The following is a 19,587-nucleotide window of genomic DNA, read 5'->3' as shown; positions in this document are numbered from 1 at the left end:
GTAGAAAGCTAGCCACCAGGAAGGGGCTGGCTCTCCATTTTCTGCATTACTCATCCAGCCACCTCACCACTATTGTGCTATCATAATTTGTATTTGTTAAGAGCCGCCAGTTTCCCTGGCGCAACCTAGGAAGTAGGCGTGTAGATGTATGAGCAGAGGTCTGGGAGGGAAACGTGTCCGCCCCATTCACCCCTCCCAGTGCTGTGCAGGTGGAGGGGGAGCTCCTGCCCTGAGTACCCCCTGCCCGGAGAGGGCAGAGTGCTGGGGGGCTGTGTGCCCCCAGCTGGTGTTTCTTAGCAGCTGCACTGCGCCCGGTTAACATGGGGGGGGGCACATGGGAACACCCCTGGGGGGAAGAAGGGGAGTCCCCCAGCAGGTGGCCTGGTTTGAGCAGACAGGGGGCGCTGTAGCAGGGGGTCAAACACCCCCGCGACGCGGCGGGTCTGTATCCGCTCTGTGGGGCGGGGGCCCCTCCTCTCTCCTCCCCATTCTAGCCCGTTAGGCGGGTCTCGCGCTCACCACTTCGCCCCGTCCCGTCACTCCCCGCAACTTCAGGGGCTTCGCCTGCCTCCGCGTGATCGCGAAAGGGGGTCCCACGTGACTCCGACCAACGGCGGGCACTGATGCCGCGAGGCTCTTGGGACCAATCAGGGCTCAGCTCAGCTTCCCGCTCTGGGATCCAGGGGAGCGCGTGAGAGCAGCAGTGGCGGGAGGAAGAGGCTGAAGGAGGCGGTGCGTGGCGAGGCAGTGACGGGGGAGCGGAGCTGCAGTGATACTGACACGGGGAGCGGGGGGGGGCTGCAGTGACATTGATACAGGGAAGGAGAGTTGTGCTGCAGTGTCACACAGGGAAGGGGCGCTGCAGTGACACTGACACAGGGAGGAGGGGCTGTAGTGTCACACAGGGAAGGAGCTGCAGTGACACTGACAGGGAATGGGGCTGCAGTGACATTGATCCAGGGAAGGAGAGTTGTGCTGCAGTGACTGACACAGGGAGGAGGGGCTGTAGTGTTGTTGAGAAGGGGAAGGTGAGTGCGACCATCCCAGGGAGAGGAGAGCTAGAGTAGCACAAATAGGAGAGGGGGGAAATGCGCTGCATGGCCCCTGCTGCAATGTCTGTTCCAGCAAGAGGGGAAGTTGCAGTGTGGGAGAGGTGGTTGGTTCTGGGGAAGCTGTTTGCATGAAAGGATACAGTAAGATGAAGACCCACACAAACTCTTATGCTTGGCAGACTTAAGGCATTATTTTTCTCAATGTGTTGTTTTATTTAACGGTGCAAATCTTTTAAGGTCAGGTTTTGATACACACATTCCTCTTATTTGTAACACTGCTCTACAGCCAAAATGCTTCTGAAATAAATGTAGTCAAACTTTACTAATTATAGGTCACTGAGAATGAAAATGATGCTTAAAATTGTTGATTGGCTCTAGTTTTCAAGATATGCTATTGGGTCAGTATATACGACCCTTGACTTGGGAACGGTGGAGGATAAGTGAGTTATAAAGGGAAAGGATCTCAATTTAAACCAGAAATGACTAAAATACATCTTTGACTGGATCTATGAATAGATCTGACTGGGTTTGGACAGTACTTGCTTTTTAGGCAAAACAATGAATGATGCAATCTGAAGCTCGTATTGCATCATATGATGCAATTCATATCATGTGTTATTCCTAGAAGTCATGAATGATGCAATCATAACGAAGCTTACATCACTCTGCTGAGCAAATTGCCCTATATCAGCTCTAGAAATCATACAGTGTTGTGCTCTCTTATTTGTCAGTGTTTGATTTTGCAAAGGGACACATTTCTGTTTAGCCACAGTGAGCAGAGATGCCTTGTACTTGTGTGAACAGTGCAGATAAGTTCTGCTATGTTTGTGGTGAAGTAACTTTTGCATCACAAAAGCGCAGTATAACCACTAAGGTTAAGAAAGCCTAGCACCTTTATTTTGGCTGCAAAATTGGAGATCAGGACAAGAGGTGGGCCCCACACATATGCTGCAACACTTGTGCAACAAATCTTCACCAGTGGTTGAACAGCAAAAGGAAATCTATGCCTTTTGCTGTGCCAATGATTTGGAGAGAACCAACAGATCATACCAGCAATTGTTACTTCTGCATGGTGCCTCCAGTTGGGAAAGGTGTGTCAAAGAAGAAAAAGTGGACTGTGCGTTATCCAAACATTCCATCAGCTATACGCCCAGTACCCCACGGAGAAGGACTGCCGGTTCCTGATGCACCAGAATCATTCTCACTTGAGTCAGAAGAGGATGAAACTTCTGGTCCTGAACCATCAATGTCACAGGATGTACATTTTCTCCCATCCTCCTCCTCTGAACCACATCTCATAACACAAGGTGAACTGAATGACCTTGTCAGGGATTTAGAACTACCCAAGAGTAAGGCAGAGCTGTTGGGCTCCAGACTACAGCAGTGGAATCTCCTGGCAGGTGATGTTAGGGTTTCCATGTTCCGTGACCGTCAAAAGGATCTTGTCCCATTCTTCTTCATGGAAGGTGATCTTGTAGCCTGCAACAACATCGATGGTGTGATGGCAGCCCTCAACATCGTTCACAATCCAGATGAGTGGAGACTGTTCATTGATTCATCGAAGACGAGTCTTAAAGCTTTTTTACTGCATAATGGCAATGTTTTGCCATCAATTCCAGTTGGTCATGCAGTCCATATGAAGGAAACCTATGACAACATGAAACAACTTTTGAGGTGCATAAACTATGACCAACATCAGTGGCAGCTTTGTGGCTATTTGAAGGTTGTTGCTCTCTTGCTTGGTCTGCAGACTGGATTCACAAAGTACTGCTGTTTTCTCTGCGAATGGGATAGTCGTGCAAGAGATTCCCACTACAGCTAGAAAGATTGGCCACTCCGACAGTCATTGGAGCCTGGGAGGAAAAGTGTTCAGCATCCACCACTTGTTGAATCAAGGAAGATTTTGTTACCACCCTTACACATCAAGCTGGGTCTGATGAAGAACTTTGTCAAGGCCATTGACAAAACACAAGCAGCTTTCAAGTACCTCCGTGGAAAATTTCCAAGGTTAAGTGAAGCTAAGATAAAGGAAGGTGTCTTTGTTGGTCCTCAGATTCGTGAACTTCTTCGAGATGATGCATTTGACCATGCACTGCGTGGCAAGGAAAAGACGGCATGGAAAGCCTTCCAGTTAGTGGCAATAAATTTTCTCAGAAACAACAAGGCAGACAACTACAGGTGTGTTGGTGGAAAACCTCCTCAAGGCATACAAAAGTCTTGGTTGCAACATGTCACTAAAGATACATTTTTTGCACTCTCATCTAGATTTTTTTCCACCGAACTGCGGAGCAGTGAGCGACTAGCACGGCGAGCGATTTTCACCAGGACATTGCAACAATGGAGAAACGCTAACAGGGCAAATGGAGCCCATCAATGCTTGCAGACTATTGCTGGACAGTGACAAGAGATGCTCCATTTAATGAATACAAGAGACAAGCCAAGAAGCGCCGAGTAGACACTGAATAGGACTAAACTATGTACATAATAGTTTTTTGCCTTTTGTTTCATAATAAATTTTATTTATATAACCCTTTTGCTGATTTTTAAAGTGTTACATAAACAGGACAGGTGAAATATCATGTAAAGCAACCATAAACACATGAAAAGACCTAGGTTTACAATTTATGATTAAAACTCTACTATCTACACAATATACATAGACATAAAATGTAAACTTAAATATCTTAGAAACAGTAGCCAATCAGTTGCTTTAATTGTCATATTTGAATTCAGCACATCAAAATACATAATAAATAGCACATTTTATCTCTGAAGCAGACGACTTCTCAAAAATTGTAGACCTGTGTAATTTCTGCATTAGTTGTTTGGGGTTAAGAAAGGGGATGATTTGGAAATGTAATTTTAGATAACTATATAAGGTATTTAACCAAAAACGTACACAAGTTACGTAACAAAATATGTATACTATCCTGCAAACGCGTATTGCTTTCTGTAGTACTTAGTAGTGTCTAAAGTCACAGTGGCGTGTCCTACCTCTGTATATTCCAAAAGATACATTAATGCAGTATTATAGTTGTGCAGTCAAAATAAAAACTTGTGTTTAGCTTACATTTTCTTTACACCAATGGAACTTCATGAAGTCAGACCTGGTTTCCTTACAGTAATGTAAATGAGATCAGAATCCGGCCCACTGATTCCATACAGCATTTACCTGGCTGTGTTGCTAATGTGTGTAGTATTTAATACTTATTTTTCTTGTTAAGCATGTAGTTTATTAATGTTAAGTGTATGCCATAAAATATGCAGGGTAAGGATTGTTGCCAAGTTAATCTTGGGTATAGACAAAAGCTAAAAATCTACTTTTTCGCTTTTCCTGAAAAATTAGATATGGCTAAAAACTAGGGCTGTCAATTAATCGCAGTTAACTCACGCAATTAACTCAAAAAACTTAATTGTAATTAATTGTAATTAATCACACTTATAACAATAGAATACCAATTGAAATGTATTAAAGATTTTTGGATGGTTTTCCACATTTTCAATATTGATTTCAATTATAGCACAATACAAAGTGCACAGTGCTCACGTTATATTTTTTATTACAAATGTATGCACTTTAAAAATGATAAAGTGTTTTTCAATTCACCTCATACAAGTTCTGAAGTGAAATCTCTTTATCGTTAAAGTGTAACTTACAAATGCAGATTTTTATTATTTTTTTGGTTACATAACTGCACTCAAACACAACAGTGTAAAACTTTAGAGCCTACAAGTCAACTCAGTGCTACTTCTTATTCTGCCAATCACTAAGACAAACAAGTTTGTTTACATTGACTGGAGATAATGCCGCCTGCTTTTTATTTACAATGTCACCTTAAAATGATAATAGGCGTTTGTATGGCACTTTTGTAGCCAGCGTTGCAAGGTATTTACATGTCAGATATTCTAAACATTCCTACGCCCCCTCATGCTTCGGCCACCATTCCAGAGGACGTGCATCCATGCTGATGGTGCTCATTTAAAAAAAAATAATGCATCAATTAAATTTGTGACTGTACTCCTTGGGGATAGAATTGTATGCCTCCTGCTCTGTTTTACCTTCATTCTGCTATATATTTCATGTTATAGCAGTCTCGGATGATGACCCAGCACATGTTCGTTTTAAGAACACTTTCACAGCAGATTTGACAAAATGCAAAGAAGGTACTGATGTGAGATTTCTAAAAATAGCTACAGCACTCGACCCAAGGTTTAAGAATCTGAAGTGTGGTCCAAAATCTGAGAGGGATGAGGTGTGGAGCATGCTTTTAGAAGTCTTAAAAGAGCAACACTCTGATGTGGAAACTACAGAATCCAAACCATCAAAAAAGAAAATCAACCTGCTGGTGGCATCTGAGTCAGATGATGAAAATGAACATATGTCAGTCTGCACTGCTTTGGATCGTTATCAAACAGAACCCATCATCAGCATGGAAGCATGTCCTCTGGAATGGTGGTTGAAGCATGAAGGGACATATGAATCTTTAGCGCACCTGGCATTAAATATCTTGCAATGCCAGCTAAAACAATGCCACACGATCACCTGTTCTCACTTTCAGGTGACATTGTAAATAAGAAGCAGGCAGAATTATCTCCTGCAAATTGTAACCAACCTTGTTTATCTGAGTGATTGGCTGACCAAGAAGTAGGACTGGTAGGCTCTAAAGTTTTACATTGTTTTGTTTTTAATGCAGTTTTTTGTCCATAATTCTACATTTCTAAGTTCAGCTTTCACAATAAAGAGATTGCACTACAGTACTTGTATGAAGTGACTTGAAAAATACATTTTTGGTTTTTTTACAGTGCAAATATTTGTAATAAATATAAAGTGACCACTGTACACTTTGTATTCTGTGTTGTAACTGAAATTAATATATTTTAAAATGTAGCAAACCTCCAAAAATATTTAAAATACATTCTATTGTTTAACAACACGATTAATTGCCATTCATTTTATAAATCATGCAATTAATCGAGATTATTTTTTTTTAATCGCTTGACAGTCCTACTGAAAACATTCTTGTATTGGTGGACGCTGTTGGTACTGTATATATTGATGTTTCATTCACTTGAAATGACATTCTAAAGCCGAGTTCCCAAATTTTTGAAACCTGAGTCCCCTTCAGGTAAAACAAAACCAATCATACTCCCCTGCAATCCCATCATGTATTGGTCAAGGCCTACACATCTTAATTTCTGCACCTTCTGCTTCCTCCTCCACTCCTCTTCCCTCCACCTTGAGAAATACTGTAACTGCACTTGCATTCCCCCTCTGGGATTCACTCCAGCAGTGCCCAGTCAGGTCTCATGTCTCCAGCTGTCATCTATATTTCTGGGTAATGACCCTTCTCCCATTTCATTGTGATTGGGGAGTTTTAAGGCTCCAGAGCCTCTTACCTTACACTGTGATAACCCCTGCTTTCTCTCTGAGGGCTGTGGGTAGTATATTGCCAGCAGTTACAAGTATTCACACAGCTCTTTCTAATCAAGCACATTTACTCACCTACTCCAAGACAGGCCCAACAAAGAAAGTAACAGAACGTCACTAGCTGTCACCTTCAGCCCCCAACTAAAATCTCTCCAGCGCATCATGAAGGATCTACAACCTATCCTGAAGGACGATCCCTCACTCTCACAGATCTTGGGAGACAGGCCAGTCCTCGCTTACAGACAGCCCCCCAACCTGCAGCAAATACTCACCACATCCACCCACTACACAACAAAAACACTAACCCAGGAACCTATCCTTGCAAAAAAGCCCGTTGCCAACTCTGTCTACATATCTATTCAAGGGACTCCATCATAGGACCTAATCACATCAGCCGCACCATCAGAGGTTCGTTCACCTGCATATCTACCAATGTGATATATGCCATCATGTGCCAGCAATGCCCCCTCTGCCATGTACATTGGCCAAACTGGACAGTCTCTACGCAGAAGAATAAATGGACACAAATCAGACGTCAAGAATTATAACATTCAAAAACCAGTCGGAGAACACTTCAACCTCCCTGGTCACTCAATTACAGACCTAAACGTCGTTCAAAAACAGAGTCCAACGAGAAACTGCAGAACTGGAATTAATTTGGAAACTGGACACCATTAAATTAGGCTTGAATAAAGACTGGGAGTGGATGGGTCATTATACAAAGTAAAAACTATTTCCCCATGCTAATTTTTCCCCTACTGTTACTCACACCTTCTTGTCAACTGTTTGAAATGGGCTATCCTGATTATCACTACAAAAGGTTTTTTTTTCCCTCCTGCTGATAATAGCCCACCTTAATTGATTAGTCTCAGAGTTGGTATGGCAACACCCATTTTTTTTCATGTTCTGTGTATATATAATCTTCCTACTGTATTTTCCACTGCATGCATCCGATGAAGTGGGTTTTAGCCCACGAAAGCTTATGCCCAAATACATTTGTTCGTCTCTAATGTGCCACAAGTATTCCTCCGTTCTTCTTACCTCTACATTGATTACACTTGCTTCATGCTTTGAAAGGTAACCTTTGAAACCATAACAGCTAGAGCTTTACTCAAAAACAAAAACAAAAAAAGGAGACTAAAATAATTGACTGCCCATGCTCCACCAGGCTCCTTGGCACCCCCTATGGTGATTTACCCCACAGTTTGGGAAACACTATTCTAATAACTTTTACAGCATATACACGTGCATGCAGAAGTTAAGAGGTTAATCTACTGGATTAGGGTAACAGCATTTCTGTTTTAAGGTTTAGTGTGTGGTGTAAAAGGTTTTTGAGTAATTTATATTTTATGTATCTTTCAGACAAATGAAGTTTTGAATACATCGCCAGACGAGGAAGATAATGTTTGCAGCTCTTAAATATCATGCAGTAGACTATTTATATGAGGTACAGTTTACTGTTGCACTTCCCTTGCTCTATAGGAAATGTGGTGGGAATAATTACACACAGCATTTGATACATTTTTGAAATCATAAAGCAACTAATTACTTAAGGATTCAGTTTAAATGAGCTCTTTTTACTGCACTGCTGCTGCACACAAGACCTTAATTCTCTCTCTGGCATATTATGGTGAAGTGATTGCTGGTATTTTACAATAGAGTCCAAATATTATCCTGCCAAAACTGAAGAGCATCCACTTTTTGATGGTCTGTTGCACTTATGATATTGTTTTAGAGGTTGTTTCCTGCTCATAGCTCATTTTGGAGAGCATCCTGAGTCTTTTAAAGCTAAAACTCTTAATTACTTTTTTCCAAGAAGGAATCCAGTGTTCTTTCAACTTTAATATGCAGTAGAATAGCATTTCCACAATGTTATTCTCCTTTGATGTTTTAATAACAGGAAAGGTGTGTATCTGTATAATGTTTTCAGTAAAATTTAGGCCCATGGAATGTACACATTTGTTGAAATAATTTTATCTACAAGGAGCATTTTAGTTTTGTAGTTTATCAGTTACAACATAGAAACATTATGAAGTCTTGTTTTCCTTCCTCTCTTCAGTTGTGCAATGTTATTGAATGTGTCAGTTGCTCATTGCTGAAGCATGTTGTCCCACTGTAATTTAGTTTTCTCTTTTTAGACTTTCTAAAAACTGTGGGCCAAATCACAAACCTGTCCACTCATTGAGTGCCCACCCATAGAAAACTAAAGAGGGAGCAGTTCTAGTGTGTGAGTGGTAGGGAGAGGCCCTCAGACATAATGTCTTTAAGAGTTCAGGGGGAGTACAGTGTGCAGAAGCTCTTGCTACTCTTCTAAAAAGATGTAGCTTGCATTGCATCCAGTATGGTCCTGCTGGTGCTTGAAGGTACACAAAGGGCCACAGTCCATGAATACTCTACCCACATTCCTCTCCCCACAGGTAGAAAGTATTCCTTAGCACACCCATGCAGCAGGGTACCTCCTAGTACTTTTTTGAGTACTAGCAGCTAACTTCTGTTACCACTCCAGAGCTTCAACTGGCCTAGAATGTGGTTAGGTTGCTGGCCCTGCAAAGCACATGCTGAAATGGAACTTATACTGTTTCTTCTTGGAGCAGCAGTCAGGTGTGTCCACCGTGTATTTCTCTCCCACCAGCCTTAAGCTGTCCTGCTGTGTGCTGTCGTCAATGCTTTCCTCCCTATCTCAGGCAAGAAAGAACAGGATTTAGTTCTATATTTTCTTTTCCAAAATAGTCTCTTTTCTCTTTGTTTTTCTCACAGATAGCACAGTCTTTCACAGGCACCAGAGTAGTAGCCACAGAAGGTCAAGCCGTCTGGGACTATTGTAGGACTGTTTGCATGTCAGTGCTGAATATTGGCTTGAGCCTCCCAGTACCAGTCTGGTCTGACAATACAGTGATGTGCTGCTTCAAAATTGAAGTTCCATTCCTTGTTCCATTGCTGCTCCTCATTTCCATCATCCTGACAGTCTGATGCACATAGACTTAAACTGATCTTCCAGGATCTCTTGATCTAATACACTATTGAATCAAACACTGTTGCCAAAAGCATACAGATCTCAAGAGCGACCAGTTCTTGCTGAGCATTCTCTGATTCCTATACCCTCCAGTAGTTCAATTTCAGTGAGGGTTATATTCTTAATTTACTTATTTCTTGTTCCTTTCACTCCCTACTATTATTTCTCAACCTGTCTAGTTTGGCTGAGTTATTGGAGAAGGCTGGGTGTTCAGAACACTAAAGCTTTGTATATTAGCCAGATTCCCCACATTAGTGTTAGTGCAGGGGTGGGCAAACTTTTTGGCCCGAGGGCCACATCTGGGTATAGAAATTGTATGGAGGACCATGAATGCGCACAAAATTGGGGTGGGAGGTGTGGGTTCTGGGGTGGGACCAGAAATGAGGAGTTCAGGGTGCAGGAGGGAGCTGGAGCAGGGCGGGGGGGGGAGGGTGTGAGGGCTCCAGCTGGAGGCGCGGGGCTCTGGAGTGGGGGTGGGGATGAGGGATTTGGGGTGTAGGAGGGTGCTCCAGGCTGGGATCAAGGGGTTTGGAGAGCAGGAGGGGGGGATCAGGGCTGGGGCAGGGGGTTGGGGCACAGGGGGGGGTGACTCAGGGGTGCAGGCTCCAGGTGGCGCTTACCTCAGTGGCTCCTGGAAGCAGCAGCGTGTCCCCCCTCAGGCTCCTACTCCGAGGTGCGGCCAGACAGCTCAGTTCGCTGCCCCATCCACAGGCACCACCCCTGAAGCTCCCATTGGCCATGGTTCCTGGCCAATAGGAGCTGCAGGGGCGGCACTTGGGGTGGGGGTAGCATGTGGAGCAGAGCCCCCTGGCTGCCCCTATGCATAGGAGCCAGAGGGGGAACATGCCGCTGCTTCTGGGAGCTGCGCGGAGCAGCCCGCAACCCTGCTCCCCAGTTGGAGCGGGGCAAGCCTCAGACCCTGCTCCCCAGAGGGAGTTTGAGGGCGGGATTAAAACAGCTGACGGGCCACATCCGACCCATAGTTTGCCCACCCGTGTTAGTGCTGTGTTAGTGATTGCAAACTAGCGTCTCCAAATCCCCCTTTAAATTATAATAGATAATGGACTGCACTGAGACGATAAACTTCACATCGTGTTTTTCAATAAAAAGTGACCCTTACTGAGAAGTTGTGGTTAGGTTATTAGTAAACAATACATGTAAAATTAAGTACTATCTCATTAAATAGTGTACATATACATTACTACCAGCATTCCTGCAATAAGAGTTATACGTGATTGAAGTTACTAAAGTGAAGTAATTCATCTTAAACAATACTCAATAGCAGTATTTCATTAAAAAGTTTTATAATATGGACACTTTTCATAAGCATAGGCCCAGTATGTATTTGTTCCAGTTTCCAACCTTCCTTCCAACAAACGTAATTCTATTTAGGGTATTAAACTAATATAATTCTCAATAAAACTTCACTCCCGTTCTTACCATTATTTGCTGATCTGTCCATTTATTACCAGTATTTATTTTCCTAATAATTCCTACTTAATTACCATCTGGTAGCTTACCTAAGTAGGTGATCTTTGCAAAGCATTTGGGGAATTATACCATAAGATGACACAAATTGTCAGAAAGACAAACGTGTATTGTCATATTGTACCTGTTTCTTTGATTTCTGCCATGAACTTCATTAACCATATTTTCTTTTACAGTGAATGTAGTGGTTTTAACAATGGGCTTAAATATGAATTGCTTAGTATGGGCTAGTGGTTAATAGTCTGTCTGCACTAGCATACTGCAGACCCAGGTTCAATTTCCAGTTCTTGTCTTCTGCTCTCGGGGCTGACAGAAAATAGGAGAACTTTGACCCAGACAAGAGGTTGTATAGCTTATCAGTATCATATTCACCAACTTCTGCCAGTGCCTTTTTAAATAAATTTGTTTGTATATATTGGAATATTTTTTTTTTTGCTTCCTGACCAGCTTCATGGGAGAGCTGGTCTCTTTCTGAAGGACTGTTAGGGGGGCAGCTACCACCTGTTTCTCTGCAGGACCCCAGTTAGCAGACTACCTCAGATTCGTCAGCAGAGAGTTCTGGCTTTACGAACCACAGCTGGACCATCAGATCAGGTGTCATAGCAAAGAGACTGAGGGCCTACCCTGAAGTTGGGGGACATTTCTAGAAGCTTGGCGAGACATTTCTAGTGGGGTAGAGGACACAGATGTAGAAACATATGGATCTCTAGACTCCTCCTTGGCATTCTTCCCTGTTTCGGTGCAGAGCTTCTTTCTCTCTCATACCACTCTCTTACCCTCAGAACCCTGGATGTCTCCAGTGTCCCCCTGCCTCCCAAATTATCAGTGATTCACCTGCTCATCACTCCAAGCTCCTATTGTAGAATCGCTTTCTTCCTATTCTCCCTGTCCCCACCACACTCCCCATATCTTCCTTTCCTGCCCCCCTTAAGTTTGTGCTTTCCTTTTTGGGCTTCTGTGGCACAGTGTTTGTGAAGACACTTTATTGAATCTGGTGCTAAATAAAGAGTTACTGAGGATGCCTGGCTGACCATTAAGTATTAGAATTTTTTCAGAGGATTTTAAGTAGAATTAGTAGCAGGTCTACAAAATACTTTAAATTGTGTCTATATAAATAAAATTTATATAAATGCTTACTCTGTTTTACTTTGTTATTTTGGATGAAAATAATAGGATTTGTTGGGGAATTTTTGTGACCTCGTGCTGGCATTTGTGAATAACTAAGCATTTTCAACAGACACAATAGGATTCATTTTCAATGGCCTCTACCCAGCTTCCAGATGTGCATGTTAGATTGTTCAGTGGGTATATACAAGTGTTGGTATACTCATGGGCAATTGCACATGCAAAAGTGCAGGTGCACCTAAGTATAAGTGCAGTTTTACATGTGCGCAAGTGGAGATCAAGAGCTAAAAATCTGGCTCAGTAAAATTAAGATCCTCTGTTAGGGCCTGTCATAACTATAAAGGGAAGGGTAACAGCTCTCCTGTGTACAGGATTATAAAATCCCTCCTGGCCAGAGACTCCAAAATCCTTTTACCTGTAAAGGGTTAAGAAGCTCAGGTAACCTGGCTGACACCTGACCCAAAGGACCAATAAGGGGACAAGATACTTTCAAATCTGGGGGGGGGAAGGCTTTTGTTTGTGCTCTTTGTTTGGGAAGTTGTTCGCTCTTGGGACTGAGAGGGACCAGACATCAATCCAGGTTCTCCAAATCTTTCTGAACAAGTCTCTCATATTTCAAACTTGTAAGTAATCAGCCAGGCAAGGCGTGTTAGTTTTACTTTGTTTTCTCAACTTGTAAATGTACCGTTTACTAAAGTGTTTATCTCTGTTTGCTGTACTATGAACCTAAGGCTAGAGGGGGGGTCCTCTGAGCTCTTTAAGTTTGATTACCCTGTAAAGTTATATTCCATACTGATTTTACAGAGAGGATTTTTACCTTTTTCTTTAATTAAAAGCCTTCTTTTTAAAAACCTGATTGATTTTTTTTCCCTTGTTTTAAGATCCAAGGGGTTTGGATCTGTATTCACCAGGGAATTGGTGAAGGTCTCTCAAGGCTACCCAGGGAAGGGAACTAGCTTTGGGATGGTGGCAGCGGACCAGATCTAAGCTGGTAGTTAAGCTTAGAAGTTTTCATGCAGGCCCCCACATTTGTACCCTAAAGTTCAAAGTGGGGAAGCAGCCTTGACAAGGCCAGATTGCTCCACCATTACTCACAGTAAGTATCGCCTTAATCCTTGAATAGCTCATTAAAATCAATAGGATTGTTTGAGAAGGAAGGTACTATTCAGCAGGAGTAAAGGTGGAACAATCTAGCTGATAAATATATATTACTATTTTTCTTGTGCAGAATGTGGCAAGACAGAAGTTTTCTATTGATCGGTTATCATTTCGTGTTCCTCCCTGTTTACATCAAGATGAGAATTACCATCATACTGGAGTCTTTGCTGATGATAAGTACAGGAGGCCATGGAAAAGAGGTGTTCTATTTATTTTTAATTTTCTATTCAGATTCATTTTGAACCTAGTGAAAAACTGGTAGCTGGGATACAAGAACTGACGATCCTGGTTGCAACAATTACTTCCAGTATGCTAACTCACACCAGCTGTGAAGATAATATGCATACACTGCTGAAGTAACAAGTAAATGGACATTTCTTATTAAGTGTGTGTGTGTGTGTGTGTGTGTATATGTATATATATTATTTATATATATAAACGCGGTAAAGCAGTGCTCAGGGGAGGGGGGCTACGCACTGTGGATCAAAGCAAGTTCGATATAACGCAGTTTCACCTATAACGCAGTAAGATTTTTTTGGCTCCCAAGGACAGCGTTATATCGAGGTAGAGGGGTGTGTGTGTGTGTGTGTGTGTGTGTGTATACATACACCATAGGTGAGCATATTGTTTTACAAACTTCTAAGAAGCTCTGAGGAACTTAAAATTTAATTAGGCAGATACAGCATAACAGATAAGGATCAGGTACAAGTGGGACACAGACATTTCTGAAAAGGAGAGTAGTGATAGAAGATAAAGTGAAGAAAAAGTTTTGTGGAGAGATTTGAAGGGTGGTACAGAGGTTTTGTGCACACAAAGAAGGAGACTGTTCCAAGCACAGAGGTAGATAATATGAAAGTGTTTATAATTTCATATTTATTTGAAGTTAGCTTCCTCTTACAGTTCTTCAAGCGAGACTGAGGCCTGGTCTACACTAACGCTGTAAGTTGATCTAAGTTATGCTAGTTAAGTTACATAAGTAACGTAACTTAAGCCGAAGTATCTTAGATCGACTTACAGCGGTGTCCATGCTGTGCTATGTTGACGGGAGACACTCTGCTAGCGACATAGCTTCTGTCTCTCATTGAGGTGGATTACAGATATTGACAGGAGAGTGCTCTCCCATTGACTTAGCAGGTCTTCACTAGGCCCGCTAAATCGATGCTGCTGCGTCGATCACAGCAGTGACAAGTTAGCTGTGTAGTATAGACATGGCCTGAGAGCATTGCTTCTTCATTGCCTACTAGCTACAATATTGCTGGGCTCTGAAGGGGCTTGGCTTACTTGTAAAAATTAAACTAATTTTAACATGACTTTTCTCTGAACTATTTGTATTTGTTTCTCTGTTCTAGTTTCAGTTGTTTCCACACAAAAAATGATGGATATTTCAGTCCTGGATCAATGGAAGCAAAGTTTATATGTAGAGGATTTCCTGGAGAAGTCTGTACCCTTTATTTACAATCAAAATTAATTTTCTTGATGCTCATCTGAATGCCTGAATCATAAATTAATAATTATAATAAGAGTATAGAAAGGTTTTGTTGTTAATAGTACAGAGTATCTGTGGCTTAATTAACAAACATCTTGCAGTTTACTTTTATTTACCTGAGACTTTTGGTAAACCTTGCACTGTATTTACATGGAGCATTTTCTGCTTCCTACTTAACTTGAAAAAATAATGGACTAATGAGCTCTAAAGTATACCTCCTGCCATTCAGCTAAGCCCTTGAAATCTGTTCATGACCATAAAAGGAAAGAGTCAGGATTTGTGGGGTTGGTTTTTTTTTTTTTTTTAAAGAGTCAGTTACAGCTCAGAAAACTGGAATGAGCCTATTCAGGAAAAGGCTTTTTGTAAATCTTTAAAAATATGTCAGGGGGTGGTGGTGGAGCTCAACTTGCATTTTAGAGATGTACAAAAATTATTCTACTAGTCAAGAAATAGCAATAAAAATGTCTGGCATAGCAAATCAGATATGAAAAACATGTTCTTTGGGGGAAAAAAAGAGTTCCTTTTTTGGTAACGTGGCCTTTTTAGTTTGCATAGGATTTGAAAGGGAAAGTATGTTTTGTAATAAACAGATAAATGGTGCCTCGTTCTGCTCACAGCATTGTAAATTTGAAATGACTCCATTGAAGCCAGTGGAGTTACGCCAATGTAAAATGGTTTAAGTTTGGCAAAGCTATAAGCAACTGATAATAGGGTCATATAATGGGACGTGTCAAGCAACCTTAACTTTAGGTGCACTACCTGTACCACTTATAACAAAGGGTCCTGGCAAACTTAAAATCACAGTTCTGCCTGATTATGAGTTACTGAACATTGTTATGAGTAATGTTTAAGATTACTGTAATTAAAGAGTTAGAGGGAAAAGTATATCTCAGTTTTTCAGTTTGTTTACTTTGGGTACTTGAGTACACTTCGTATATAGTCAGCTTCCCTGTTTCCTCTATATAGCTAGTTAATCAATTGACAGTACTTTGTTCATTGTGTGTGGTCTTTTGCACGGTAACAGGAGAGAGGAAAACAATTAAAAAACATAGGAAAATGTGCTTGTAAAATTGGTAGGGGAACATAGGAGCAGATGTAATACTTGAATTTACTTTAAATTAAGTCACTGGGAATTTTCCTAAGTGATGACTTCAGATCTGGTATATAATTTAGCCAGAATGTTGTTTTCAATTGATACTTTGCACATATATTTTTTATTTAGTTAGTTAGTTTGTATGTTTATTTAATAAGGACTTGGTATTGCTTTTAGCAACATTATATTTATAATTTCAACTTAGTGCATTTGTAGCAGTGTCTGACAGTACTTTAAAAAGGTTTATTGACTCACCTACTGTATGAATAGAGGTGGAATAAAAGAATGTACACTGCTCTGTAGGGTACATTCAACTAAAGTGCCTTGGAGAAAACAGGCATGTTTTGAAGATCTGGTTGCATATGTTAATTCAGTTTCTAAATCATAATACAGTTACCTTGGACAACTGTAGGTAACTGTATTATGACAAACTGGAGAAATAGTCTGAAGATAATAGGATGAAATTCAATAAGAACAAATGCAAATTGCTCCACTTAAGAAGGAACAGTTGCACACATACAAAATGGGAAATGACTGTATAGGAAGGAGTACCACAGAAAGGAATCTGGGGGTCATAGTGGGTCATAAGCCAAATATGAGTGAACAGTGTAACTTTGTTGCAAAAAAAAAAAAAAAAAAAGCCCAAAACCAAACATCCTTCTGGGATGTATTAGCAGGAGTATTGTAAGCAAGACATGAGAAGTAATTTTTCTGCTCTACTCTGCACTGATTAGGCCTCAACTGAAGTATTGTGTCCAGTTCTGGGCACAAAATTTCAGGAAAGATGTGGACAAATTGGAGAATGTCCAGAGAAGAGCAACAAAAATGATTAAAGGTCTCGAAAATATGACCTATAAGGAAAGATTTTTAAAATTGGGTTTGTTTAGTCTGGAGAAGAAAAGATTGAGGGGGGACATGATAACAGTTACAAGGAGGAGGGAGAAAAATTGTTCTCTTTAACCTCTGAGGATAGGACAAGAAGCAATGGGCTTAAATTGCAGCCATGGCAGTTTAGGTTGGGCATTAGGAATATAATTCCTAACTGTCAGGGTGGTTAAGTACTGAATAAATTGCCTAGGGAGGTTGTGGAATCTCTGTCATTGGAGATTTTTAAGAGCAGGTTAGACAACTCCTGTCAGGGATGGTCTAGATTTCATAGACTATTAGGGTTGGAAAGGACCTCAGGAGATCTAGTCCAACCCCCTGGTCAAAGCAGGACCAATCCCCAGACACATTTTTACCCCAGTTCCCTAAATGGCCCCCTCAAGGATTGAATTTACAACCCTGGGGGTTTAGCAGGCCAATGCTCAAACCACTGAGCTATCCCTCTTGAGGTCCCTTCCAGTCCTATTATTCTATGATTCTGTGATTCAGATACACCCCTTGAGAAGCCTTCTTAATTATAACCAAACAGTAAAAAAATTTGTAAAATCCTAGAATGAGGAAACATCCGTATGTATTATCAGCTGTTTATTGCTATGGCATTCTCAGAATCCTCAAGTTGATTGAGGATAACTGTATTCCTGCCTAAACTTCTGCAATTGGATAGGTGGTTCATGTCTGCTCAAAAGTGAGCTAGATGGAAACATAAATTAAGGAATGAATTTATTGATATCCCATTTACGGGAAAGAATATATGCTTAATCGGTATTGTTAAGATAGCCTATTGTCACCTGGTTAAGAATTTCTATATATTTTAACATCTGCATGAAGCAATGATAGAAGCTGCTTTGAGTCAACACGTTTATACTCTTTATCTTTTGGCAGAGATATATATATATATATATATGTATATGTTAGGCATCAGGATAGATACGATTGCTTTCTAGAGGTTGACCTTATTTCCTTTGCCTCCTAGTTAATTTAAGAGTGTGTGCTGGCTTGCTGCTGACACCACTGCTGATAAGCCAACAATTTATTTAGAGATGCAAGTAAATTTAAGTTGAGACATACAATATCAAAAATGGGGAAAGGACCAGGTGAGGGCAACAAAAATAAGAGGCATGGTGTGGGAGGAAGCTCCCTTTTGAGGGGATACTAAAAAGACTCAACCATATTTTTAAAGGTATTTGGGCATTGCTGTGCTCAGCTTTACAATGCCTAACTGATTTAGGAGCCGGTCTCATTTTCAAAAGGGTTTTAGGCACTCAGGAGTATAAATCCCATTGACTGTCAATGGGATTTTCGCTTCTAGATGCCTAACACCCATTTCCAAATTATATTTAGGCTCCTAAATCAGTTAGGCATTGCAACACTGAGCATAGCAATGCCCAAATACCTTTTAAAATCTGGGCCTAGGTGACTAAGTTGTCGAAGTCCCTATTCCAAAAGTGTCTGAAGCACTTAAGACTAAGTTTTATTGAAAGACAGGATCTCAAGTGTCTAAATCATCTTTGAAAGTGGGACTTCGACAACTTAGTCACTTAGGCCTTGCAATGCTCAGCAGAGCAACACCTAAATATCTTCAAAAATCCAGATCTAAGGGCCTGGATCTCCCCTCACATTAGGGTAAATCAGTTGTAAATAGCCTGAAGTCAGTGGAGTTAGTCTAGTGTATAACAGCTGTAAATGACATGAAAATCAGGCCCTATAATTGTTTAGTTTGGAAAAAAAGTAAAGCAAGAGGAGATGATAAATATAAGTGCTATAGAGAAGGCCAGCTGTGCACTCCTTTTTACCTTTCACCATAATATTAGAACAAGTAATAAAGGAAATTAAAAAGCAGATTTGGACTCGTATTTAAACACTTCTTTTCTTGAAGAAGAGAAGCTTTTGGTTTCTGGATCCAAGAAATCTGAAGCAGTTTCCAAGGACTAACTCTGAACACAATACCTTGATATCATAGTTAAGAGTCCTCCTGACCCAAACAGCCTCAGGAAGGGGGGAAAAAATCCCAGAACTACATTACCCAGATTGATTGCTGTGTGGGAACCTGATCCAGTGTCCGGTCAGCAGCTGCTGGATCAGGCATTTGGTACACAAAGTGAAAAAGGTGCGAGGAGATATAGCTGCTGTGCCCCCACTGCCTGAGAGTTTTCTGAAGTATTGTGCCTCTCTATAGGACCATGTGACTTCTGATTCACAAACAACTCATTCTTCAACTTCTGGTAGCAACTGACTGACATATCGAGTTACCCCAGCCTTGATAGAGTTGTTGAAAATGGACCAGTCTCAGAAAAAGCTTGAGAACCATATGATAGAGCAAACCTTTTTGGTGATAAAGCAAACCTCTAGTCTCATGAAGGCTAAAGAGATGAAAGCCATCTTTCATGGCTTTGGATCTGCCATATACCTTCCACCTCCTCCCCACACATAGAGGAAGCAAGTGAATAACACTTGCAAAGTATCCAGCCTTTACAGCACAGACAATTCAGAGATCATGAGCACCACAGAGAGTAGACTATTAACAAAAAATAAATAAGGATGGTATAGCTTGGGGAAATTGGGGAGGCCCAAACTCTTCCTGGGATGATGTGACTACTGCTCTCTAATCAGGGCTGCAGCTATGCAGTTACAAGGAAAGTATGGCATTCAAGTGCCAATGCTACTAAGGTGCTGAGAACTTGCAGTTGCCATGGAAGTCCATGGAAACTGCTACTGTCCAGAAGCTCTGAAAATTTGGTAGTTTAGTTAGGTTCCAAAATACAGATTTAGGTGCCTAATTTTAGTCACGCAGATTTGAAAAGTTTAACCTGAAGTATTCAGTTATCCTTTTCAGTTTGGATTGTTGTATGTATTTCTAAA

At 41.2% G+C, this 19,587-nt stretch overlaps 1 protein-coding gene across 1 annotated transcript in view; it reads left to right on the top strand.

Annotated features, from left to right (window-relative positions):
• The first annotated feature begins 496 nt into the window (after nt 1-496).
• SHOC1 (shortage in chiasmata 1) overlaps nt 497-19,587 on the top strand; it is a 124,447-nt gene continuing 105,356 nt past the window's right edge. The window contains exons 1-4 of the mRNA XM_065550578.1: nt 497-732; nt 7,843-7,927; nt 13,335-13,464; nt 14,614-14,725. Coding sequence (XP_065406650.1) covers nt 7,883-7,927; nt 13,335-13,464; nt 14,614-14,725 — 287 coding nt within the window. The 5' untranslated portion in view covers nt 497-732; nt 7,843-7,882. The remainder of the gene's footprint in view (nt 733-7,842; nt 7,928-13,334; nt 13,465-14,613; nt 14,726-19,587) is intronic.

The sequence above is a fragment of the Chrysemys picta genome, chromosome 6 (genome assembly GCF_011386835.1).
Source record: "Chrysemys picta bellii isolate R12L10 chromosome 6, ASM1138683v2, whole genome shotgun sequence".
NCBI lineage: Eukaryota > Metazoa > Chordata > Testudines > Emydidae > Chrysemys > Chrysemys picta.
Note: the sequence above shows the minus strand (reverse complement) of the source record. Positions and strands in the feature narration are given on the sequence as shown.